Source organism: Pelodiscus sinensis, chromosome 24 (genome assembly GCF_052426305.1).
Source record: "Pelodiscus sinensis isolate ZL-2025 chromosome 24, ASM5242630v1, whole genome shotgun sequence".
Classification (NCBI taxonomy): domain Eukaryota; kingdom Metazoa; phylum Chordata; order Testudines; family Trionychidae; genus Pelodiscus; species Pelodiscus sinensis.
In genome coordinates this window covers 8553160-8579732 of record NC_143075.1, presented here as the reverse complement: position 1 = coordinate 8579732, position 26573 = coordinate 8553160, and the positions used below count along the sequence as shown (strand labels likewise).

At 51.2% G+C, this 26573-nt stretch overlaps 1 protein-coding gene across 4 annotated transcripts in view; it reads right to left on the bottom strand.

Moving 5' to 3' along the window:
* The window catches only part of LOC102450495 (uncharacterized), a 91803-nt gene that overhangs the window by 21840 nt on the left and 43390 nt on the right, over positions 1-26573 (bottom strand). For all 4 annotated transcript variants that reach the window (XM_075906715.2, XM_075906714.2, XM_006124659.5 and 1 more), the window contains exons 6-11: positions 24820-24902; positions 18748-18903; positions 18283-18582; positions 14904-15061; positions 7010-7218; positions 718-785 (exon numbers count right to left, since the gene is read on the bottom strand). In XM_075906715.2, coding sequence (XP_075762830.2) covers positions 718-785; positions 7010-7218; positions 14904-15061; positions 18283-18582; positions 18748-18903; positions 24820-24902 — 974 coding nt within the window. The remainder of the gene's footprint in view (positions 1-717; positions 786-7009; positions 7219-14903; positions 15062-18282; positions 18583-18747; positions 18904-24819; positions 24903-26573) is intronic.

Here is a 26573-nt window from a genome sequence, read left to right as displayed (position 1 = left end):
GGTCGGTACAGGACCCGGCGTGAGCCAGGATTGCTGAGTCCTGGCTTGCTGCGCCTCTGCCTCCCCTGCCCCCGCCCTGCTTTTAAGCCAACTCCCCCTCTGCTGCCTCTGATACAGAAGCAGCAAGGGGAAGGGGGGAGTGAGTAGTCGAGTAATGACTCAGCTAAGTCACTTACCTCCCTAACCTGCTCCTCAGGATCTCTCCCCGATCCAAAAAAATGAGATCTATCCAGGACCTATTTAGCCACCAGGGAAGGGTAACATGCTCAGGACCCTCTGAAACAACAGGTTTATGACCCCCCTCCCCCAGGAGTAAGAGATTCAGTAACTGATTAGATACAAGATGTCAACAAACAGCAAATAATTTACCCCTGCCCCTCGCTGCCTGTGCACACTTGCTCTGACCAGCTCCGCTCTGCCTAGCGCCCATCAAAGCACAGTAACTGGGCCTGTTTTCATGGAAGTGACTTGTCTGAGAACTCATGGCTGGGACTGGGATGCAAACACCCACCTCTCAGTCTGTGCTGCCCATATCTCCCCACCAGCACTTGCATGGAGGCTGGGAACACCTCAACTGTTCTTCATTCAAACACCACCTTCTTGTGGGCAGAGGTGAGAACTCCCCGGGAATGCCGGGTCATACACGCTCCCCGGAAAGTTTCTGCTTTACTGGCAGACTTTGGCTTCGAGTGCTGACAACATGGCAACTACTCTTACCACTGGCTCCTGGACCACCGCCTCTTTTCGGGCATGCCCGATCTCTTCTCTTTCAATCATCCCGGCATCTGGAAGAAAAGTGAAATTCCAGTCAATCTGTCTGGCCAAAAGCCTCTTCCAGGGAGCAGCAGAACCGCCGGGGCACTCGGTAGTGTGACTGTTTGGCCCTGTGCACCCTGGAAAGTTCTTGCTCTCCCAAAGGAAGAGAACTCACGCATCACTCGTGCCTATGTGGGAAAGAAAGTGCACTGGCCTGTGACAAAACATCACTGGAAGAAGAGAAGCAGGGTGGCTACCAGGCCACAACACAGACGTAGAGCAGAAGCGGCTGCAGCGTTGAATCTGCAGATCGCCTGACACAATAGCTTGGAGGGGTGGGGAGAAATGGAGGCAGAGAAATGACTTGTCTGATGAGAACAGACGGGTTGGCTCCTGGTGCCTAATGACATTATGTTAAATTGTCAACACTGACCGTCATCAGTGGTCTCAGAGGGGTAGCTGTGTTAGTCTGAAACTTAAAAAAAACCCAAAAACTTAAAGAGCAGCCCTGTAGCACTTTGGAGACTAACAAAAATACATAGGTAGTATCATGAGTTTTCGTGGGCTCCTCTGAAGTGGATTGTGCCCACGAAAACTCATGATACTATCTATCTATGTATTTTTGTTGGTCTCTAAGATGCTATGGGATTACTTGTTTTAAGGTGTTATTGGGTTACCCCCCCAATCAATGATTACTTTTGTATGCACCAAGCCAATGTGCTAGCTAGCTGCTGTCAAGGGCGGCGGGGCAACGAGCAACTCGGTGCAATTTAAAGGGCCCAGGGCTCCAGCCGCTACTGCCGCGGAAGTGTTGGCTGGGAGCCCCTGGCTCCTTTTGAATCGCCAGGCCACAGCTTTCAGGGGCAAGGGATTTGTAAGGCCGCCTTTTTGGAGGCTTAATCATCCTTGAGGCGCCCATAACATCCATCTGCTTCCCGGAGTCAGACCACGGGGCGTTTGGCTCACGGAGCCATCGGGCTGCTCAGCCACTAATCTGCACGTTCAGGAAAACGTCTCTCTCGCTCCCCACCCTGGGCGACTGCAGAGGCTGGGTGGTATCCATGGAAACAACCCAGTTGTGCAGCCAGTCAGAGCATCGCTCCAGGCCCAACTGCGCCACGGTGGGTTACAGGTCGGCACCACGTCTCCCTGCCTTGGCACGTGATGCTTGGAAATTAAAGGCAGGTGCCCTGCGTGGAAAGGGGGAGAGAAAGGGGAACCACAGGGAGCATCAGTGAGCGGGATGCAAGGCTGCTCGTTATGGTTATTTCTTCTGTTGTATGGTTTGGACCCTGCACGGCCCTTGAGTTTGACCAGAGGGAGGCCCAAACCACATCAGGTCAGGGTCTGGATCCAGCTGGCTCCAATGGGCACGGCTGACCACGCCGCAGCAAGCAGAGCAGGTTGATGTTGGAGGCTGCTTTGCATCGCCCACATCAGGCTACTAAACCTGGTGTGCAATCGACAGGGCAAGTGCGTCCCAAGAGAAGGACGCTGCAGCCATCGGTGGCACGCGGAGAGAACACGAAGCCCCACGCCCGCTCCTCCCCTCAGACCGGCAGGAGCAGGGAGAACCGGGGAGGCAGCACACGGATCCCTTGAGGGGACACAAAGACAAGGATGGGCAACCCATAGGGCTCAACAACGATTCTCTGACCCGTCGGCAACAGGGTGTATGAGTGGTGAAGAACATTCCAATGAGAAAATGGCGACTGCAAGATGGCAGACGTGGGCGTGTAAAGCATGGTGTGCTGGAGGGAAGCCCAGCCCGCTGGCAGAATGAGATAAATTTATAGGGTGGTTCCCCCATTCAGAAATTACTCCTCCCCGCCACTAAAGAGCTTCATTCTCTGTAGTCCCTAATCCCAGGGTGTGGAGATTGTGCCTCCCCCAGCTCATGGTCTAAATCTGGCTGCATTGGGCCCAGCGTCTTTGAGGCCTGGATGCATTTTTAAGTGCAAAAACAGGCAACAGAAAAGAAATATTCCTGCCTGAGATGCTTCTCTACCATCCTGGGATTCCTGAGAGGCAGGAAAAAAAGAGCACGGAGGGCCCATCGGCCATTTTGAGAGGGCATCATTGTTTATCCCTCTCCTAACAATCCTTGACAAGAGCAGCCTTAACGAAGGCCAGCGGCTGGGAGTGGGGGTGGCGCTTCTGTGCTGTCATCTGAATTAGCCAAGTTTTCCTTCTTGCACCATTAAGTAAGAGTCCAAGAGACAACAGGACTCCCAATTAGATAGTTTCATAGCCAGGGCAGGGGAGTTGCTCCCTAGGGCGTTAATCCCAATTAAGGCCCGGAGGTCAAGTCCTGCTGGTCCCAACACCCCCCAGTGCAAGTTAGTTTCCTTCAAAGCGGAGTTCACTTTGATGTGAGGCAATTAGTTTGATTCTGCTGAGGGAACTTGTGGAAAGCAGGGTATTTAAAGATGAAATACCAGCTGGGTTCCTCTATGGGAAAAGACAAAACATCTGGGATTTGAAACAAGAACATGGCTCCTCCAGACTCTCTCTCTCTCTTACTCAGTCTCCACCCTTCTCTGTGCCCAGTTGACTGGACCGGGTGAGCACAGGATTGGTTTGATATCGGACATGTCAAATATTTGGGAGGGGGCGGGTCTCTTGCCTGGGAAGGACAATGACCCAGCAATCCAGAGCTCCCTCTCTCTAATACGGCAACACTCCGTTAGGGTATGTCTACACTAGCTTGTTAATTCGAGCTAGGTAGGCAAATGAGGCGACCGGAGTTGCAAATGAAGCCTGGGATTTAAATATCCCAGGCTTTATTTGCATGTTCCCGTCCGGTCGCCATTTTGAAATTTCACTAGCCCAAACTCACTGCCGCGCGGCTACACGCGGCCACAAAACGTTAATTCGTACTAAGCCCTTAGTTCGAATGAACTGTTACTACTCGTGGAAGGAGGAATTAACGAGCTAGTGTAGACATACCCTTTAACAGCCTGCATCTCTGCCTCTCACCGCCACTATTCCTATTCCCAGCCTTCTCCTGAGAAGAGAATGACAACTGCATCCAAATCCACTGGCAAGAGATCAGGCTGAGACCAGCCAACTCATTTTCACTGGTGACCTAAGCCAGGATTTGAACCCAGGTCCCCAGAGGCTGAGTAGAGAACCCAGGAGTCCTGGCTCCTAAACTTGTTACCCCACTTACTAGCAAATTTGCCTACGGTCTCAAACAGTATTGCATTCAGAATCAGGGTGACACTCAGATATAGGTCACTGACCAAAGGCAACAGAGACTTTGTTCACTCAGCTCCAGTTAGTAATCCCATGCGGTTGCACTGATCAAATCTGCATTCTTACTGTAATTAAGTGTGTTAGCCCTTTAGATCTGAGCAGTTAATCAATATTTGGAATCTTGTGGATTGTTTCGGTAAGGGACAGAAATTGATGATGGAGTCAGGTTTTACTTTGATGCAATCCTGTTTATTTACAAAGAATGTACATAAAGTCCTGTTTCCCTGAACGCCCTAAGAAACAAACAGCAGGGAGATAGTTTTTCTCTTCACAGTTCTAAGCCCTTTTCCAACCAGCACTCAGCCCAAAAGCTCTCCCTGCTCAAAGTCACACCTTTCTCTGGCTCTCGGTGGCTTCCTTGCTGTCTTCACTATTTGAGATGTTTCTGCTGCTTCTCCCCTGCACACAGATGCACTGCTACAATCCCTCATCTTTGCATTATTTATCAGATCCCTAAGAAACCCCTTGGGCCGCATGACCCATCAACAACCCAGGCTTGAAAACAGTCTAGTCCTTGGGCAGCGGCCTTCAATTGTTTCAGCTATCACTAAACAAAGGGGCATGGTTCCCTCAATTCCCCTGTCCAGCATGACAACAATGAGATGGTGTGATTGTCCCACCCTCAGTTTGACAATATTAACACCATGCCTGCACAACTCGGAAAGTGGCGAGGGCCATATTACTCCAAAGAAAACAGCTGCGGGCCGCAAGTAGGGATGCTCTCCTCAAAAATACCGAACACCCAGCTAAAAATTTTTGTTGAGCAAAACAAACAAAAATGAAAAAAACACCACACCGCATGTCTCCACTTGGCCCCCTTGCATTTATCTCTCCTTCACCCTGCCTGGTGTCTTGGTGTCTTCCCCTTCCTGGCATCTACCGATGTCCCACCCTCTGGCTCACGCCCCGTCTCCTCGCGCCGGAGCTGCACGCAGGCAGCCCAGCGGCGAGAATCGCTGCACTTCCCCCTCCTTGGTGGCACTCCACTCCTCCGCCTAGCCGGCGGATCGGATGGGGCCGTGCCACCCGTAGTTGTCACGGGCCGCACAGTGAGCCCATGTGGGTCGCATGCGGCCCTCGGGCTATATGTTGTGCAGGCCTGATTTACACACTGCCTGTGAAGTGACGCAAAGATAAAGGCTCTTCCCCTCTCAACCCTCAGCTAGGGTATGTCTACACTACCACCCTAGTTCGAACTAGGTTGGTTAATGTAGGCAACCGAAGTTGCAAATGAAGCCCGGGATTTGAATTTCCCGGGCTTCATTTGCATATTGCCAGGCGCCACCATTTTTAAATGTCCGCTAGTTCGGACTCCGTGCCCGCGGCTACACGCGGCACGAACTAGGTAGTTCGGATTAGGCTTCCTATTCCGAACTACCGGTACGACTCCTTCCACAGGCTTCATTTGCAACTCCGGTTGCCTACATTAACCACCCTAGTTCGAACTAGGGTGGTAGTGTAGACATACCCCTTGTGAATTACTCATGAACCATTTCCTTGCCTGATGATGAACTGTAGCATCCGATCAAATGGTCCTCCCTCCCTCTCCACCTTTGAATGGCTTCTCCTTGCAAATGCAGGATTAGGTGGCTGAACCTATCTGGGCAGTCTCAATGCAGCTGGAACAGCAGAGGGTCCACACCTAGCATGTACCAGGACCGGTTTCCTCCAGCTGCCCAGACTGAACCTTCCAAGGCCGTTGCAGTTGTCTGATGGACTAATGCAATTCATTGGCCTTTGTATTGGCTTACTCTTTGCCCTCAAAGGATGCTGGGAAATTCACTGCCAGGTTGGAGCTTGGAATCCCTCTTCCGAAAAGAGAAATGATGTGGGAGACTGAACTCAAGTCTCTTGCCAGAAACAGTGGAACGGGAGTCTCCATTTCTCTCTTATAGACAGGAGACAAACTGCCTCAGCCTGCGTGAATTCCCGGCACACTGCTTCTGTTTATAAGCATGTGCCCTGGAGAAAGGGGACAGGTCAAGGCTGGACGAAAGGGCTGCCCCACCCCCAATATCCAGGTGATGAAATGGACTTCCCAGATGACAGAGGAGAATAAGGGCAACAGCCTCCCCTGTAAATTACTAGACGCAGCCCCTTTCACCTTCCATCCCTAGGGAAACAGACTCCTTAGTCATTTATAAGGGCAGGAGGTGGGGAACCTTTTTTGGGTCAGGGGCCACTGACCCACAGAAAAATCAGTCGGGGCCCACACACAAGTGAGAAGCAGAAAAAAATCGTCACTGGCTGACTGAGAAGGCGAAAGACAGTCCTCACAGTCCCCTTGCACTCCAGAGCCTGGGGGTACGCGCCAAGCCCTGGGGGAGCAGCAGGAGGGCTGGAACACTGGCACAGGCGCCCCAATCCTGGGGGTGGCCCCGAGTCTTGGGGGCCGGATCCAGGCAAACCAAGGGCCACATCCAGCCCCTTGCCTGAGGTTCCCTGCCGGATGCCAGATGTTAAGCATGCTTCTTCCTGGGCGCAGCGGCATGGGTGTCAGGGGATTCCCAGAACCAGTCTCCATTTCTGCACGTGGCAAGGCAGGAAAGAGACGAGTTTTTAAAGCTCCTCGCAACTGGACTTTGTTCACAGCAAAACACGCCTTGGTTGTACCTGCATTCTGGGCCTATTGGCACTAACCCTAAACCAGTGCCAGTACTTGAATGGGAGCCCTTCCAGCACACCAGTGGAGTGCATGAATTCATACTGGAGACAGTAGCAGCTGCAAGAAGCAGTCTCCTGCAGTGCTGAGAATCCAAACAGGACTGAGCTAGGGCATGAGACAGAGGAAATGAAAGGGATTAGAGATGTGGGCAAAAATGGCCCAGTTTGGATTTTTTCTAAAAAAAAAAAAAAAAAAAAAAAAAAAGTTATCTTGACAAAAATTTCAAATTAAAATTTCTCTTGCAGTTTTGGAGAGACTTCTTATATTAGTAACCTTCCCCCTTGGAAAGCATCAGTCATTATTGTACTTCACTGCATCAGGGAACCATACCCATCTCGAGCTCCTCATCATCTGTCCCTTCCTTGTCTCCTTCCTGATTGGCTATCTGAGGCTCTGCCTCTCTCTGTTGATTGGCCACCAATAGATGGCCATTCTGTATCTCCTGCTCAGGTCTGGTGTCTAGGTGAAGGCGCTTTGCGGAACTGTGCACGTGTTCCTCATCCATTTGAGCATTCACTTTGTTTACAATGTCTTGCCAGCTGCAACAAAAATAAGAAACAAAACTCAGAACAAGCCACACAGCAGTAAGCGCAAGAGACATTTCAAAGTGAGGTTTCATATTCTAAATGCAAACAGGAAAAAAAAAACCCACCCAAAACCAAACTCACATCCAACACATGCAAAACTGCCTAATTATACATCTTGGGAAAGGAGCAGATTGCATTAGTTAGCCCTGCAAGCTACATGGAAAAACCACAGAAGAATTAATATGCTACATAAGTGCAAGATAAAATACTTTATAAATTGAATGTATTATTATTAGAAAGCTTTAATCTCTTATTCATGCACGGTGATAAATTATCTATACTGCAGTGGTGATATTTCCTCTCACTCCAAATGAATACATTCTCATGCTTCCCACATATTAGAAGGCATAAATTTGCCTTCCTGGAAAAATACCAGACCAAACATCCTTTTTATGTCTCAGTAAGTAATAATGCTGCTTGTACCACAGACTTCTAAAATAATTGGGCCAAACTTTGAAGAACCATTATGGAGAACCGTGAAGTGTAGAATGCCTTCTTAAGATAAATAAGGCTTTAAGGAACTTGTTGCAAAGCAACCCTTCAGATAGCCTCCTACAGATCTACTTCAATAAAATCTTTCATATAAATTGGTTGTACAGGTTGAACCTCTCTAGCCCAACCTGACCGGTGCCAAACTAGAAAATTTGCCAGACTACAGGAGGTCAGTATGGTCTAGCAGCGTTACCCACACTTCCACTGCTTACTGGGCTCTTATTGAGACATTTAGGGGTAAATTAGAGCTAAATAGCAGCACAGAACAGCGAGAGACAGGACTGGTGGCTGTAAACAAACTTTATGGGACCGAAGGAAATTATGCCACACCAGTGGACATCCAGCAAACTAAATACATACTGGACCACAGATGTTGCCGGACCAGAGAGTGCTAGATTCGAGAGGTTCAACCTGTAGTAATTGTGACCAATGTTGTGGTGAAGGTCCCTTTGTCTACTTTGGGCAGTGGGGCTCTCTCTTTTAGAACTTGACCTCTGTGACCTGCCTGCCTCCGAGCTCTGTGGAATGATGGGCAGCACCTGGCTAGGTAGGCGGGGAGTTTGATCCTTCCCCATGAATGATATGCCAACCTGCTCCTGTTGCTCCCTGGACCTGCTCTGTCTGCCCACTTCCCTCTTTGCACGACAAAGGTTTTTTAATGACGGTTGGTGGCAAGACAGCCATCCTTCGCCTCAATGCTGCCAATTCTGTGCAGGAGTTCTACTTGTCACAGGGCTCAGAAGCCCATCTCTGCGTGGCCATCCAGAGGCCTGCCTATAAACGTGCACAGGAATGGAGCGGGGCATACAGGAGTGCAGAACGTAGAACATCCATGAAGACATTTTCCACAAGTGCCAGAAAGGAAGCATCTTTTATGCCAGGTACAAAGATGGCCCAGCCTTCTCCAACAAGGGAACTGCTCTCCACCCCGCTCTTGCAACAACGCACTAGGAGGGGCAAAATTCAATCCCCCGAGCACTTCTGAAGATCTCTACCACCACCAGAGCCAAACCCAGACCTTGAGATTCACTCGAGTGGCACCTGCCTGCACCAAGCCTGAACTCAGCCTTGATTTCTGAGGAACGCCTTCACGTTTTTGGTGGCTGAACCTTGAAGGTTCAACATCTGGGTACAGCCTCCCAAAGACCAGTTTGCTTCTCCAGAACAGCAACATTCCACCAATGCTGGAGGCAGAGACTTTCAGGAGTGGCAAACGAGGCGGAAGTACCAGAACGTAAAGCCTCGAAAAATGGCTCCGTTTAAGTTCAGACTTCTGCTTTATGCAGCCTGAAATCCCCGATTCAGAGGCACATGCCAGTCAAGATTTTCAAACCTGCCTAAGAGATTTGGACACTCAGGTGCCATTAACATTAGTGGGACTGGTGCTTCCAACTCCCTTAGGGCACATATTTACTTTGTAGGCTTATCCTAGGCTCATACACACAAACACGTGTTAGTTTAAGCCTTCCTCGGAGAGTCCCCATTGCTCCGGCATTCGTTCCCTATACTCTGTATATCTGTGTCAGATTCAGAGCTGCAGCTACCTGCATCAGGCACAAAGATTTCTGGGAGCGTATCCCCGAGTTCTTGGTACCAAGCCAATGGGAGCCTCTCAAGGATTGGGCTCTTGACAGAACTGGTCTGTCTTCTCCAGACCAGTGTGTGGAAGAGGCTTCAGCTCAGTACACTCCTCCGCTCTGCCTGTTCCAGCCAGGCTCAGCTCATAGAGCATCACAGAATCCTAGAGCTGGAAGAGACCTCAGGAGGTACAGTCCAGTCCAGCCCCCTAACCAAGGCAGGACCAACCCCAACTAAATCAATCCAGACAGGGCTTTGTGAAGCTGAGACTTTAACACCTTTAGGGATGGAGACTCCACTACTTCCCTAGGTAACCCATCCCAGTGCTTTACCACCCTCCTAGAGAAATAGCTTTTCCTAATATCCAACCTAGACCTCCCTAACTGTAACCTGAGACCATTGCTCCTTGTTCTGCCATCCGTCACTACTGAGAATAGCCTCTTTCCATCCTCTTTGGAACCTCCCTTCAGGAAGTTGCAGGCTGCTATCCAATCCCCCCTCACTCTTCTCTTCTGCAGACTAAACAAACCAAAATCCCTCAGCCTCTCCTCATAGGTCATGCTCTCCAGCCTCCTAATCATTTTGGTCACCCTCCGCTGGATCCTCTCCAATGCGTCCACATCCTTTCTATAATGTGTGTGTGTGTGGCGGGGGGAAAGGGGGAGGTGCGGCAGAACTGGACACAATATTCAAGATGTGGCCTCATCAGAGCCGAATAAAGGGGAATAATCACTTCTTTGGATCTGCTGGCAATGCTGCTCCTAATGCACCCTAATACGCCATTAGCCTTCTTGGCTACAAGGGCACACTGTTGACTCATATCCAGCTTCTCATCCACTGTAACCCCCAGGTCCTTTTCTGCAGAACTACTACTTAGCCATTCAGTTCCCAGCCTGTAACAGTGTTGGGATTCTTCCATCCCAAGTGCAGGTCGCTGCACTTGTCCTTGTTGAACCTCATCACATTTCTTTTGGTCCAGTCCTCTAATCTGTCCAGGTCACTCTGGACCCTGTCCCTGCCCTCCAGCGTATCTACCTCTCCCCCTAGCTTAGTGTCATCTGCAAACTTGCTGAGGGTGAAATCCATCCCCTCACCCAGGTCATTAATAAAGATGTTGAAAAAACTGGTCCAAGAACTGATCCTTGGGGCACTCTGCTAGAAACCGACTGCCAACCTGACATCGAGCCGTTGATCACTACCCGTTGGGCCCAACAGTCTAGCCAGCTTTCTATCCATCTTACAGTCCATTTATCCAATTCATACTCCCTTAACTTGCTGGCAAGAATATCGTGGGAGACTGTATCAAAAGCTTTGCTAAAGTCAAGGTATATCACATTCACTGACTTTCCCATATCCACAGAGCCAGTTACCACATCATAGAAGCTAATCAGATTGGTCAGGCACGACTTCTTGCCCTTTGTGAATCCATGTTGACTATTCCTGATCACTTTCCCCTCTTCCAAGTGCTTCAAAATGGATTCCTTGAGGATCCCCTCCATGATTTTTCCAGGGACCGAGGTAAGGCTGACACATCTGTAGTTCCCTGGATTGTCCTTCTTCCCTTTTTTAAAGATGGGCACTATATTTGCCTTTTTCCAGTCATCCGGGATCTCTCCCAATCTCCACGAGTTTTCAAAGATAATGGCCAAAGGCTCCGCAATGACATTTGCCAACTCCCTCAGTACCCGCGGATGCATTAAATCAGGGCCCATGGATTTGTGTGTGTTTAGTTTTTCTAAATAGTTCCTAACCTGTTCTTTCCCCACCAAGGGCTGTCCAGCTACTTCCCACACTGCGTTGCCTAGTGCATTTGTCTGGGAGCTGACCTTGTCCGTGAAGACAGAGGCAAAGAAAGCATTGAGTCCATCAGCTTTTCCCACATTATCTGTCGCTAGGTTACCTCCCTCATCCAGTAAGGGCCCCACACCCTCTCTGATCACCCTCTTATTGCTAACATGCCTGTAGAAACCTTTCTTGTTACCCTTCACATCTCTTGCCAGCTGCAATTCCAGTTGCGCTTTTGTCTTCCTGATAAGTCCTCTGCATTCTTGAGCAATATATTTATACTCCTCCCTAGTCATCTGTCCACTTCTTGTAAGCTTCCTTTGTGTGTTTAAGCTCACCACGGATGTCCCCGGTAAGCCAATCTGGTCACCTACCATATTTGCTTTTCTTGCTGCGTATCTTGCATTTAAAGCCAGCATGCTGCCCCCGCGCAAGCTGTTAGAAAGGAACTTGTAGCTGGAATGCCACCCCGGATCACCCCACCGGAGAAACAATCAAAATGTAAATCAACCCTCAAGAGCTGCTTTGGAATCTGCTGCTGATCTAATCCACCCGGCAATAATGCCTCACATGGGACAAATGGCTTCTTTGCCTCTGAGTGTATTTTTGGCATTGACCTCTCCAAGAGAATGTCACTTTGATGCCCCCGCCCCTCCACACACACTATCCAGTAACATGACAGTCCCTAGCCGCTCTGACGACTTCTTGCAGTTTGATCCATTCAGGGAGAATGCCCTGTCAGTGCCCTGCTGCAGCCTCCATCTCTACAGCCCTGTGCAGATACACAAATTGTATCCATATCTGCAAAACTGAGCCGAGGATACCTGCACTGACATCCGTGGATGCGGATACCCATCGATACATAGCGGATATCCGTGGATTTGCAGGACTCTGTCTCCTCATGCCAAATGGCTCATTGCTTGAATGCTCTGACTTATTTACTGGTGACGAGCTCCCCTCTGTGTTATATGCAACAACTCACAGCAATGAAATAGTCAGTCGAGGCCAAAGGCTGCATTTAATGACACCCATGTCCAATTTCCATGGCTCATCAAGCTAACCTCATCCATCTAGTATGTTTCCTTAAAGCCACTGGGAAGCTACTTATGGTTCTAGGGACTGTACAGATACAAAACAATTAGGGATGTGAATGGTTAACTGGTAGACCTTGCTCTTAACAGGTGAGACTTGCCGGTTGCAGTTAATCAGTAGGGTTTGGAGCAGCTCCCTGCCTGCCATATGGGGGGGGGGGGGGGCGGGGACACACAGCTCCAGCCCACCTGCCCCCTTTTAATCAATTAAGTGATTAAACAGGATTTTAGATCCCTAACAACATGAGGCAGCGCCTGTCCTGAGGAGCTGGCAAGCTGAGAGAACACGACGGAGAGGGGGAAGGAAATGAAGGGTGATTGTCCCCATCACAACTCAGTCGACCATTCCGAAGTTGTCTCTCCCCCAGCGTGACTGGATCTGCAGATCTAATAGGAGCATCATCCTGTTTGTTTCAGTAAAATAAGTGGATGCAACCTGGAGACACGGAGGGAACAGATCACCTGAGAATGTTGGATTGGAGCCACACTTGGAACAACTGCAGTGTCAAAGTGTTTTCACACGCAGACTGCTCATTCTGCCAGCTGGACAGCAGAGACCTTCTCTTAGATTGTCAGGTCTTTGGGGGTTTTTTGGGAGTATTTTTGTTGTGTTTATACAGCACCTGGCAGAATGGGTCGTGGGCTATGACTGGGGCTGCTAAGCATGAATGCAATACAAACAATGAGTCTACATTTCCTGATCTGAGTGTAACAGTCACCCCCTACTTCTGAATCCACCTTTATTTGTAAACTGTTTCATTTAAATCATTGCTGTGGGGTGAGGCTGGGGAGGAGGGGTTCACTTTGCAGGGTGCTCTGGGGAGAGAGGACAACTCCAGCCCTCTCTCACCGCAGCAGCTTGGGGCCAGGTGAGAAGCGCCTCTCCATGGCTGCTGCAGCGAGCACAGATGGGGGAGAGGTGCATGTCCCCTGGCTGGGGAAGGTCCAGGTTAGCCTGCCCTCTGCACTGCCCAACCAGAGTGAGGAATGCAGAGAACTATGCGCTTTCCTCTCACTCCCTGATGAAGGGGAACAGCCAGCAATGTTCCTGTATAAGTTGGAGGAGGAGGGGGGACTTCAGCCCCCCCTCCCTTGTCCTCCCTAATGGTTGCCTGAAGTGCGGGAGGCTTGGGGGCATACTCCCAGACAGCCCCTTTTACCCGACTGGTGATTCGGTCTCTTTTCTGTAGGGTTTTATGAGTAGCAACCCCATTCCAGGCACATCCCATTGTCCTGGCACAACCAAACCCTGCACTTGCTTTAAGTTGTGATAAGAGGCGGCTGCAAACCGAATTTGGTGCTCCTTGCTCTTACTGTTTAGGAGAAGCTCTTGAACAAACCGACAGACAGACGGACAGAGACACAAACGCCCTCAAATGTATCGTAGATTACCCAAAGAGCATTCGTCTCTTCTCCCATATACCATGGAACGAAGGCCGAGTAATACAGGTTGCTGTACAAAGAGGCCTTCTGCATTTGTCTAATAAAAACTACAGCCCCAAAGAAGCTGGGAAATTTCCATAGTAAGGCTTCACCTAAAAGAAAAATTGTGCCTGTTTTCAATCTCTTCAGTTAAACCTGTGCAAGCCGCTGCCTGGCCACAATGAAATGGGTTTACATTTACCGCATTAAGCTAAAGTCAAGATAAGCCAATTGTAAAATAATTCAAGTGCATCTACTCCGGACAGCGCACCTGAGTTTTACTGGAGAGTTAACAAACCTCTTAAATCAGTGCAACCTATGTATGTAGACAAGGCCTAGGTGTCCACCTTACAATCACACAAGGCTCTTCCAAGCAGCTTCCCCCACTGGTATGACAGAGACATGGATCCAAGCAGCAGCTCCACCCACGAGATGGAAAGAAATCCACAAGAGAGAAAAGTGCAGAAGCTTCCCCTCAAACCCAGATGCAAGGCCAAGAGACAGGCGCATCCCAGTTGCCTGCCACCTCTCAATTACCATAGAACCTCGAAGATGACAAGCCTTCAGCTCTTGCTCTGGTCGTTCCCACAGAGCTTGATGGGTTACTGATTAATTAGTGGAAAACACGACGGAACTTCTGCTTAATGCCTCTTAATTAGAGGAGCTGATGGGATTGCTTAACGGCCCTGCTGCTGAAGATGCACGGGCTCCGCTGTGCTGTATTTTGTCAGCCTGCTAAACACCATTTTCATTTCTAACTTCCCCGCTGCAGAGAGGTTGGCAGAATCAACTCGAAATCATGCACTGCCATTTCTGCCAGCTATGACTCAATCCATGCCCTGCACCTTCCTCAACAGAAGCCCTCGCTTCCCCGCAGTCTCTTCCTACTGCACGATGCCTACAGGAGTGACAGCCACAGCCCACCTCGCTGGCTAAATGCAGCCCGTGCAGAGTTCTGCACCATGGCACCATGTTGCCCTCGTCTTCCACATGGAAATAGAACCCACCAGGCCATGCATCCCAGCATGCAATGCTGCATCGTGACATGAGTGGCCTGCAGCCGGAAGCATGCTGGAGCATTGCATGGGCAAATCAAGAAGGAGCAGAGCTTGCTGGGACCTGGAGTCCATTTGTGCCTCTACATATGGAAGAGGACACGGAACAGTCCCCTCTCCCCCAGCAAAGAGAAAGGTTCAGTGGGCTTTCATGACTTTCTTTAGCCTTCTTCCCCCTGAATGCGCAAGCAGAGGAGAGCCGAGCAGTACAAACCTTTGCAGTTGGGCCTGTTTGTTGCCTGCTGAGGGATGGTTGGCCAGAGCTGCCTCCTTCTCCGACGTAGATGGGTGTTTCGGATGTGGCACTTCCCCTCCGGGAGCGTGGTTTTCCTCACTGGTTCTCCCCGGAATGCTCCCCACCACTTTGTCAGCCTGCAGAGAGAGTGAAGAACGGTACAATCTACCCGGCCTCTTGGACTCACTGCCCCTCACGTTTGGATCACATCTTTCAGCAGGGAACATTCGGATAGGAATTGCTCTGCGGGGGGGGAATGCATTCGCTGCCAGCCATGCTACCATTTTCTGAGTTAAAAAAAAAAAAGAAAAAAAAACTTCTGTTGGGTGGGCTAAGTGATCTGTGATTGCCTGTCCTCAGCAAGCCAGTGTCCATGGAACAAAAGGGTCCTTAACATAAGGGCATAGTAATTACCATGTAACTACAATGCAGTTAGAGTGGTTATAGTGTTGTTTGGTTTGCCAGGGTGTAATTAACACGTACTCATCTTCACAACGTCTGTAGAGACATGCCTGTGATATTAACAACCCCATTTTACAATGGAAGAACCGAGGCATCAGGTGGCTTGTCCAAGGTCACACAGGAAGTCTGTGGCAGAGTAGGGAGTTGAACCTTTCTTCTGCATCCCAGGTACCCCAGTCACTGAACTATCCTGCTGAGTACGTACAAAATGTCCTTACTCAAAGGCTGAGGACAAGAGTGTTTCTGGACCAGGCCAGCATGTAAATCCACATGGGATTTGGAAGATAATATAGTTGGGGGGGTGGTCCCCAAACCAAAGACTGCATAAAAGACGACTATAGTGATGCAGAGAAATAGGCACTGACTGATCAGGGACCAGCATGGCAAACATCTGAGGTTTCGGGTGTCTTTCCCCCACCCGCGCTCTAGAATTAATTCTCCCGCTCTCCGATCTTCCCGCATTCACCGATGCCCAGCTCCATTTCTCGTATCCCTACACCTGGCCAAGGAAACATGTTCGGTTTATCTGCCAGACACAGAGACCCTTCAGCTGGGGGTTCCTGGCTGTGCTGCAGACTCGCTGTGTGGACCTAGGCAAGTCACTAACCAGCGGGAGTCAGCGGGAGTGGTGAGTGCTCAGACCTCTGGAACAAAGGTCCTTGAAATGTCTGCAGCAGCTGGAACACAGGGATGACAATACGTCCCCCCCCCCCACCTTAGGGGAGGACCCCCCCTTGGGCAGATAAATTCGTGACAGCCCCAAAGAGCGCCAATGCCATGCTGAAGAGCACAACAGAAAAAGCCGTAAATAACTAGGATAAATATGGATGAGCAGCACTATAAAGGAGAAGCAGAGGACCGGGCTGGTCATCCCCTTATTCTCTGTTCCTTGGCTGACAGTGGAGTCAGTTCTACTCAGCCTGTAGCTAATTTTATGGCCCTGATCCAAAAGCCATTGGAGCAAATGAACAGGCTCCCCCTGCTCTGCGGAGGAGACCCCAGGTCCAGCTCTGGGCTGTAGCTAGATGGTAAAGAGGGTAGAAGGGACGAGGGTCGATGAAGACACCCGGGGTGAGTTATTTGCCAAACAAGCATCCTCCAAGGAGCAGGAATCCCTGCAGCTATGGGAGTGCAGGCTCCAGCCCTCTCTGAACCACAGTCTAGCAGTTTACAAAGGGAGCAAACCAAAGTCTAGCGAGAACTGGGGAAAGGAACAGCGGAAACCGTCCGAACACTTCGTTACAAAGTGCCTGGCTGCGCCTCAGGCCAGCAGTCAGCACTCTCCTCCCAGAGGACGTCCAGGGATGAGGAAACGCAAACGTCTCCCAAGGATTGTTCCCTGCAGACCAGCCAGAGAGTCACCTTTTCCCTTCGCTCAGAGGGAAGAAATCGCCAAATGAAAATGAAAGCTGGAAACCGAAAGCTGGCAGACGCCGGGGGGAGGAAGAGAGTCCTCACTCCTCACCAGCCACAATAAAAACACCCTGCTGGCTCGCAACAAACCTAGGGGCAACTCTCGCTGCAGGCTGGCACGCTCAATCCTGCCCCAGCATTCCAGGGACTGGACAGGGAGGGGAGGAAGAGGAGATGCACGTTAATACTGATGGAAATGGTCAGATTCTAATGCAACCCTGCTCAGAATTCAAGATCTGCCACGCTCCATGGCAGGGACACCCCCGGACGTTTGTCAATGGGAGCGCACTCGTCCCCGCAGTAGGGCTGGGCCTGGCTCCCCACACTCGTTGCCATGACCCAGTACGCAAGATCACAGTGCCACCGATTTCACTCACCACAATTTGACCCGACGTGTCATAACGAGGGCACGGCAGGGCTGAGGCACTGCAGGACGGGTCACAGTGCCACTCAGTTTAGGGGGCCCCTCAAACGAGAGCCTGGAACAAACTCCTCCTCCCCGGGCATCCACGCCCCCGCCGAGGGTGTGCAGGGTGCGGAACGCGCCTATGGCTGCAGGCACCGCTGCGTCATTGCAGCCTGCAGGGAACCGACTCATTTTTATCGGCTATATATTTGAGAGAGTCTGTTGGTCTGTGTGTTCAAAAACTCCTCCTAAACAGCAAGGACTAGGCCACCAAATTCGGTTTGCAGCTTCCTTTTACCACAACTTAAAGCAAGGGCAGGGTTTGGTTGGGCCAGGACAATGGGATGTGCCTGGAATGGGATTGCTTCTCAGAAGACCCTACAGAAAAGAGACAGAATCACCAGGCAGGTGGAAGGGGCTGGCTGGGGTCGCCCTCTCCTATCTAGAGCCTCCAACTGCTCAGGCTCTCTCTAGGGAGAGCGGGGGGCGACAATCCCCCCCCCCAATTCATACAGAGACATTGCTGGCTGCTCCCCTCAGTCAGGGAGCGAAGGGAAAGTGTAGTTTTATACATTCCTCACTCTGGCTTGGGAGCGCAGGGGGCAGCCGAGGGACATGCACCCCTCCCCTGGCTGTTCTTGCTGGAGCTGCTGTGGCCATGGAGAGGTGCTTCTCACCTGGCCCCAAGTTGCCACAGGCAGAGAGAGCTGGGGTTGCCTTCTCTCCCCAGTGAAGCCTGCATGCTGAACCCCTCCTCCCCAGCACAATGATTTCAGTGAAGCCTGGACATTTTCATTTTATTTTCCAAAAACAAAAACGAATGGAGCTAAGGACCCGAGTAATGCCGCCGCGTATACCAGCTAGCACTAAATAAAAACGCCTACTTTCCAGGACAGGGAGCTGGTTTCCAGGCACACTGGTTTCACTTCCAAATGTTAAAAAAGGCTGCTGGACTCAGACAGATGCTGTGGGTCTCTCGGAGTCCCTGGCTCCCAGCCTGACAGCCTGGGCTGTCTAGTGTCACTAGCTCCCCCTTCGTCCCAGCCTGGATTACACAGCTGACTGCACTCCACTTACCGTGTTCCCATTCTGCACGCTGTTCACTGTCCGTGCGAATCGGATCACAGCGCCGTTCCCGTGCCCCTGCGGCCAGGCAGGCAGGGCTACTGGAGGTGGGTTACCTTCTTGCAGCGGGGCCGGATGGACAAACAGGACATCGCCCTGGGATCTGGGGCCATCGCTGTTATGTGAGGTCTGGCCGTGAGGCAAAGTCTCTTCTCCCTGGCTCCTGACCCCAGAGATCTGTGGCCTCATTAGGCTCCCACCAGGGGGCTTCTCCTGAGCCAAAGGGCTCAGAGGCATTTTGGCTGCAGACGCCTGGCAGGAGGAGAGAGGACAGTGCTGTATTCCTTGTGGAGAGTGGAACAGGGGCAGGGGGGCGAGAATTAACCCCAGGGACTCGCCCACCCCGCCAAGCAGCATTCCTTTGCCCAGAATGCCCCTGGTTTGAACCCAGAAAGGCCCAATGCCGGGGTACTTTACCTTCTGCCTAGAAAACGATAAACGGTTGCCGCCGGGAGCTGGGGGCTGTTCCTTCAATGCCTGGAGCTGCTGCTGTCCCTTCACAGGGCCCACGTCCTTGAAACTTGGCATCTTCTGCAAAGCTTCCTTGAGCTGCCTGAACTCCTCCATCTGGGTCTGGGGCAATGAGAAGGACAAACCAACACTCAGGTGACACAGGGTTAATATTTCCCTGCTGGGAAAAACCATTACTACAGAGGCCTGCTCCTCTTCCCCCCTGCCCCGCCCCCCCCCCCGCTGGGGCTGGACGTGCAGTTGTAGGAGCGTGCAAGGGGCTGGAGAGACCATTCATCTATTGTCCCGCACCACCTCGCCGAGGAACGCAGCCATCTGGTCTCTGCCACAGTCCTTCTCCCAGCTGTCCCCTGACCACACATCTGGCCTTCGTTTCAAACCTGATGGTGCCCCGCTTCTCTCATCCATGTTTTACATCGGAAATGCCGACCCGCGAAAACGCCTTTACAAACAGGGCTCTTCACTGCCCACCTCGCAGAGTGGCATCTTCCTGCCTTTACTCCTCCCTGGTTTTCTGGTCCCTTTCGTTCTGGGACACACATACATGCATCCGTTCGGGTCAATGCTCTTTTCCATGGAGCCATTCCTCAGGGGACGTGTTCATCGCAAAGGGGTTGACACAGTGTAATTGGCTTAACTCTACTTGACAGTTCAATTCACTTCATCACAGGAATGAAAATGGATTCCCCTGGACTGCACGGGCAACATAACACACTTTCCTCTTTGGAGGCTCATCAGCTCACTTCCTTCCTCCCCACCCTGGAAGGTGAAAGGGTTTGAAAAAGGCTTTCAGAAAGGGCTTGACACTCCTGCCCGTTTTATTGATGGGGAAGTGGTGGGGGGGGGGGGGGGGGGGGAAGGGAATTCATCTGGTTGCCCAACTGGGAGGAGTCTTCCAAGCAGAGAGGAAAGTTTGGGAGGAAACTTCCCTGAGCAGCCGCGGATTTCAAGTCTCACCTTTGCAACTGTATTTGCTTTCACCTCACGGGCAGTGGTGTGTGTGTGTGTGTGTGTGTGTGTGTGTGTGTGTGTGTGTGTGTGTGTGTGTGTGTGTGTGTGTGTGTGTGTGTGTGTGTGTGTGTGTGTGTGTGTGTGTGTGTGTGTGTGTGTGTGTGTGTGTGTGTGTGTGTGTGTGTGTGTGTGTGTGTGTGTGTGTAAAGAACAGCCCACCAGACAGCACAGGAAAGGAAGTGGAGAAGGGCTTGTGAGGTACATGATCAACCCAGCAGGGTGGGGAAGATTGGCTAACTGATAACAAAGCAGAGAGATGGCATCTTAGCAAACCCAGCATGCAGGGAGGTGGTTTTAAATAGCTTCTCGTAGAGCACAGTGTATTTCGAGTCTAGCCCAGAAGACTGCACATATGAACTCCTGGGTTCTTCTCCAGCTCCACCACTGACTCACTCTGCAAGGCCTTGGGCAAGTCAACTAGCCCTTCTGCTTCATTTCACCTGCCTATATTATCAGAACACCAGCTACTCACTGCCCCTATTGAGTCACAACGGCATGCCAAGTGCTCTGCAGCCCTGGGTAACCAACATGCTATGCACGTTCCCTTTGTAGACACGTTCCCGTCGCCTGCAGCACGAAGGCAGGGCTGGTACAAACCAACACTGCAGCAATAGAAAGAACTGCTGGCTGGTGCCAAGAACCTGGTACATCACCCACTTGCTTAGCTACCAAGCGTGAAATCCTGGGACCAACAAAGTCAATGGCATCTAACTTCAACCCCTCCGTGCATAAAGATCTGATGATAGTCTAACCCTGTGGTGGACAACCCGCAGGGCTCTGTGCGTGGCCCGTGAGGAGCAGCAGTGACAGTAACTTAACATCTCTTACAGGAACTGTCCTATTGCAAACCGGGTCTTTGCCAGCTCTTTAAATAGCTCACCGCAGGCTCTTGCCGGAGCTGAGCACTGGGCGCACCCGCTTACTTTCACCTCTGCCCATGAGACGTTGTGTTTACTGGTGCCCACATGCAAGGTTGCCAGGTTCTGCTGGTTTCCATCTGTGTTGCTTTTTCCTCTCCTGGTATTACTAACGGGACATATACGTAAAGCTGATTGCACACAGCACTGTCTCAGAGCCGCTCCACAGCCAAAGTGCTGCGACTGTTCAATCTGCACCCCCCACAAATTCTACATACACAAGTACCGTGAGCAAAACTCCCCTATCCTGGGAGACTGTCTTGGTTATGAGAATCTTGCAGCCCATTGAGACAAAGGAGGCGACTCATGCGGCCCACCCACTAACCCAAGTTGCCCATTGCTGGTCTAACCACATGATCACACACTTGTTTTCCACAGGGCACAGCATCAGGCAGTGAAACAAGGTAACACCGGCAAAACTCAGCTTTGGCATTTCCTAATTTCTGACTACTTGACTTTGAACCCTTAACAGTCTTAACCTATTTTTTAAAACATCTGTGTATGCGTGCATGTATGTTCTGAACACACACACACACACACACACACACACACACACACACACACACACACACACAATACACTACATTGTCTGACTGTTTTGCTGTTATGTACCCACAACAGAACCCATGAAAGAGCATTTGAGAGCTGCTTAGCTGAAGAATAATTCACCCTTGATCCTGCATTCTCTGCCACGGTGCAAACGCTCTCAGCCCTGAGTGACCCAGACAAGAATATGTTAGCCACAAAGGCGACTCTCACCTGTAGCGCCTCAGCTTTTGACCCAGGCAGCTCCTGAAAAGCTGTCACCCTCCAAACTGCTCTTCAATGGTCTACATGAGGTGGCTTGTCTCAACCTATTTTGTAGGGGACAGGTGCCCACACCATAGGGATATAAGTGACTAGTCCCTCAACTAGTCGCTCCCCCTCCCACCCTTGCTGCCTCTATCAGGGGGGTTGCTGGTGCCGGTGCTGGGGGGAGCCAGCTTAAAAGCTGGTTCCACCCAGCACCGTCTCCACAGAGGGCAGGGGGGTAGCGGGGACTGGGTGCTGCACCTCTGCTTTGTAAATATATTAAAGAACCTGCTAGCTATTAATACATTTAAAAAGCAGAGGCGTAGCAGGGAAGACCTGGCACAAACCAGGACAGCCAATTCCCAGCTCACAACGGGTCCCTCGCGCTATGCACCAGCCTTTTAAATGTATTAAGAGCCTACTGGCTATTAATATATTTAAAAGGCAGAGCTGCAGAGGGGTTAGTTCCCGGAGCCAGGAGCTAACCCCGGTGCAGCTCCCCTGCTTATCGACTAATCGATGGAAATTCCATCGCCCAATCCACATTGGAAGCTATTTCTGAGAGCTTTGGTAAAGAAGCCAGAATGACGAACGCATGCAAAGGTTGAGCAGCAGCCAGAGGCTGTTGGGTGGTCAACACGTCTGGAGAAGCTGACATTACCTGCTGTTTGTGGGGCTGGTTAAGAGTGCTGGCCTATCTGAATCCTAGGAGGCAGGTGGCAGGCCTACCCCAAACAAAAGACCTGCCCCCACAAATGAGGGAGAGGCACCAGCACCCGGCTGATTTCTCGGGACAACAGACACAAGAGTGAGGGGCAAAGGCGCAAAACAAAGGTGCCGGGTGGAGACACCAAGTGGAGGACTCCGGACAATGCCCACCGCTCCCTGGTGGAAGGAGCAGATGCTGCTGGAACTCTGCCTGGATTCATGAGGGACAGAAACAGGCCTCAGAGGAGGGCGTTGGATTGACTGGCGTCCTTCATTCCTCCTCAGACTGGACACATCACAGACCAGGCCTGCGCAAGCTGCCTCAGTCATGTGGAGGAGGCAGTTCAGCTACCGGGCTAGTGCCGGAGCATGTTAGTGGTGGTGTGGACATGGGCACCTGCCCACAGGGAAAACCTACTGAGGTGCTCCTCAGCCATCCAATTAAATTGCCAACTGGGCCAGCAAACAGCTGCTCCAAAAGTGGCTGCTTTCAGATCCCAGCGACCTGGATAAGAGCCAACAACCGGGGCTGGGTTCAGGTAATGAGCCTGATGTGATGAACCTCTTCTCAAAGATGGTGCTTCCTGGAGCCATCCAGAGCAGAGCAGGCCAGGAAACAAGAACAATCCTGAAAACACAGGGAAGAAAAATCCCCTGCCCTCCAGGCCTTCGCATGCACGGCACTTGGCACAGGGGAAGGATCCGCTGTCAGCCGCATGCAAGCACAGCCAGCCCTGTGCTTCTGAGCTTAGCCCCCGGCCCAGGAGAGCGGTTGACAACAGGCTGTTAATTAGCAACAGAAAATGCTAATTCAGCCAGTGACAGGACTTCAGAAATATCGACAAAGCCGCTGGAGAGCCTGGCCCATTTTGAGGGCCTCAGAAAGACACTGATCTCCCCCTGGGTCCCTTCTTTCCTTTGGTTACCTGCCCGAAAGGGGTCGGCATCCTCCCCCGCCTCCCTTGTGGAGCGGCGGGAGCCGCGTGGAGGCCGGAGCGTGACAGCACGCACCTCTCCAGGAAAACTGCCTGCGTTCTATCCTCCTTGCTGCTCAGGCTTCCCTCGTGGCCCCGCTGGCCTCAAAACTTCCACCCTCCCTTGACAGTGGGCAATGGCAACTGGTGTGTACAAGGCCTCCCCCTTTGCAAAGGTGCCAGCGCACGAAGCAGCGAGAGAGCCATTTCTACCATAGCTGAATTCCTATTTGTATTTCCTAGAAAGTCCCCCTGGGCAGGACTGCCCTGCCCTGCTATTGCTCCCTGCAGTTAATTCAGTAGCCGCTGGCAGAAGGTGACCGAACGCCACGCGGGATGGAAACGTTCCTGAGATCTGGGTTTAATGACCCGCGCTGGTTATGGCGGGAGGACGTCTGCCCACACAGAGATGAGTTAATGCTTTCTTCTGACTCAGCCACACAGCAGGGATCCTTGTGACTCCAACGGCTTGGCCAGGCCCAGTGCACAGAGAGGTTTCCTGGTCCTGAAAGCCGCTGTCCTGCTCCACCAACCAAATCACCTTTGCCGTGTGGGGAAAATCCAATAACTCCAATTGTGTCTAAAGGGGGGACTGTGCAGAAATCAAAACTCTCTGAAAGAAAACTGCTGTAAGGGTTAAAAAGTTTTCCAGATCTCTCCCTGTATCAGAGTGAAATCAAATTAACTCTAATCAAAGACCCTTACGAATGACTCTCTCAAATTCATGGATACTCCTAGTCTGTCACAAATTATCATGTAAACTCTTATCTTTGTCGCAGTTTGCCTTGTAAGACCACTCACTCCACATTCTCATGTGCCTTTGTTTTGTAAAACTTACTTCTAGCACTCCTGGGGTGAACAGAAGTCTCAGAGTACTTCTGCTGAGACTTTGATATGTTAAAGAAGAACAATCCACAACTGAACTGTCTAAGCATTCTGTATATAGGATACCTGAATCTGTCTGTCAGGGCTGCTGCTTCACTCTTGGAAGTGACAGCCTGCATGCATGCATCATAAAGTTTTCTCTTCTAGGTTTCTCTCCTGCCTCACTGATTTGACCTCCGGCCTCGGACCCTTCTGGGGGCTCTGTACCCCAGGGGAGCGAGATTTCCCCCTCAGCCGCCACCGCCTGCATTTTCCATTTGGTGTTTGCATTGCGGCCCTGACGCCGCATCTCAGTTAGGGAGCTGGGCCCTTCACACGAACGCCCAATGAAAGCCAATCCCTGAAGAGCCGCTTGCCACATGAGCGAGGATTAGCCCTGGAGACTGCAGACCACTGGAGAGCAGCTGCCAAGATGGCACCATCGCAAAGCACGCTGCAAGCGCATCACTTTAAAAGGCCACTAGTGCCGGTCAAGAGCTCAGGGAAACCCAAAGCTCAGGAGATTCCAGCCCTTAGCGCCTCTCAGCTGGCAGCAAAGCACAGTGTCCGAGTGAGGGTGTTTGCCCGCTGAGTCACTAGGCCAAACCAGCTTCCCAAGCACAAGCCTGTGGCCAGCAATCCCGCTGGGAAGCCTTCTCCAGTTGGCAGGTTAGAGACACCTGACTTCAGGATCAGGCCCGTGCATTCCGACTACCGTCCCACGACCCCAGCGACAGCCCAGCCTCCGTTACCTGAGCATCAAGGAGCTGAGAGTGGACATCCTGGTGGGCCTGCCGGAGGAGCTTGCTCTCCTCTCGGAGTTTGGAGACGGTATCTGCAAGGGGAGAGAGAGGACGCGGGTGAACACGACAGCTCGGCTAAGCGCCGCTTCTCGCTCACATCCCGCTCTCCCAGATGGAAACGCCGGGGCTCTCCAAGCATGAGGAAGAAGAGCAAGCGGCACCACCGGAATGTCCTGTGCGATACAAGCCACCAGCCCCTCCTGTCGCCCCAAGTAACTCCCTCCTCTGGACATGGATGAAGCACCACACAACAGCCCTTTTACGCCCTTTGCTAGGTCAGAATAGGAGGATTCCCTTCACTAGCAGCTCAGCTGTTCTCCTGCCATTTATTGGCAGGCTGGTAGCAACACCAGAGCCTCTTCTCTGGAAGGAAGACACCTCAGGCCAGGTATCTGTGACAGAGTACAGTCAACTCTCAAGCACCAGGGTGGGCAAATACCGGCTTGTGGGCTGGATCCAGTCTGCTTGATTAGCCCCTGGGAGGCCCCGACGCCACCGTATTTACTTGTGTGCCTGCAGGTATGGGGGCATCACAGCTCCTGCTGGCTGTTCCCAGTTATTGGGAGCTGTGATTACCGAAAGTGCAGGTAAAAATAGCAGCCGCAGCCTACCAGGTGCTAACCCTGGTGAACCACGGCCGTTTTATTGCTCATCCACCGCTTGTCAAGAATGTAAGCAACTGCAGAGCGCATCCAACCAGGGGGCCAATCCAGTACATCTGCCTGCCTCCAATCTCTCTGCCAACCAGCTGCTTCAAAGGAGGGTGCAAGAAAGCCAGGAGGAGTCAGTTCTGTATTAACCTGGCTGTGGGAAACATTCTACACACACACACACACACACACACACACACACACACCTTGGTGCAGTGTGAAGGAAGTAAGATGGTTGTTGTGCCATTAGCCTTCAGCCTCTTCCCCTGCTTCCCCCCATTAAACTGCATGGCTTTGTCTAGACTGGCAAGTTTTTCCGCAAAAGCAGCTGCAAAAAACTTGGCCGCTTAAATTTCTGCAAGAACACTGACCATCTCATGTAAGAAATCAGTGCTTCTTGCGGAAATACTATGCTGCTCCCGTTCGGGCAAAAGTCCCTTTGCGCAAAAGGGCCAGTGTAGACAGCTCAGATTTGTTTTACGCAAAAAAGCCCCGATAGCGAAAATGGCGACTGGGACTTTTTTGCGCAAAAGCGCGTCTAGATTGGCACGGATGCTTTTCCGCAAAAAGTGCTTTTGCGGAAAAGTGTCCGTGCCAATCTAGATGCTCTTTTCTGCAAATGCTTTTAATGGAAAACTTTTCCGTTAAAAGCATTTGCGGAAAATCATGCCAGTCTAGACGTAGCCCATTGCTTTTTCAGAGACCAGGGTTTCCAACACCAGCCTCCCACAAAGGAAAGATTTACCAGCGAGCTTAGAGTTAATACAGGAATGATATTGTACCAAATGAACGAGCCGCCTGGAAGATGGGCATTGAATATCAATATCACAGGCTGAAGTCAGACTCCTTGAGTAGGTTTTTTTCCCCACCCCTAAGTGTTTTTTCCTGATCTTTATTCCCCCTTTGCTTTGATAGAGGATCGTTTTCCTCGCTTAGTTTTTCTAAGAGGGATATGGAATTAAACATTTGGGTTATCTATTTAGCTTGCATGTAGGGTTTCTTTTTCCACTCTGGGGGAAAAAAAAAACCATCAGCAGTTTTTGCTTTCTCTGA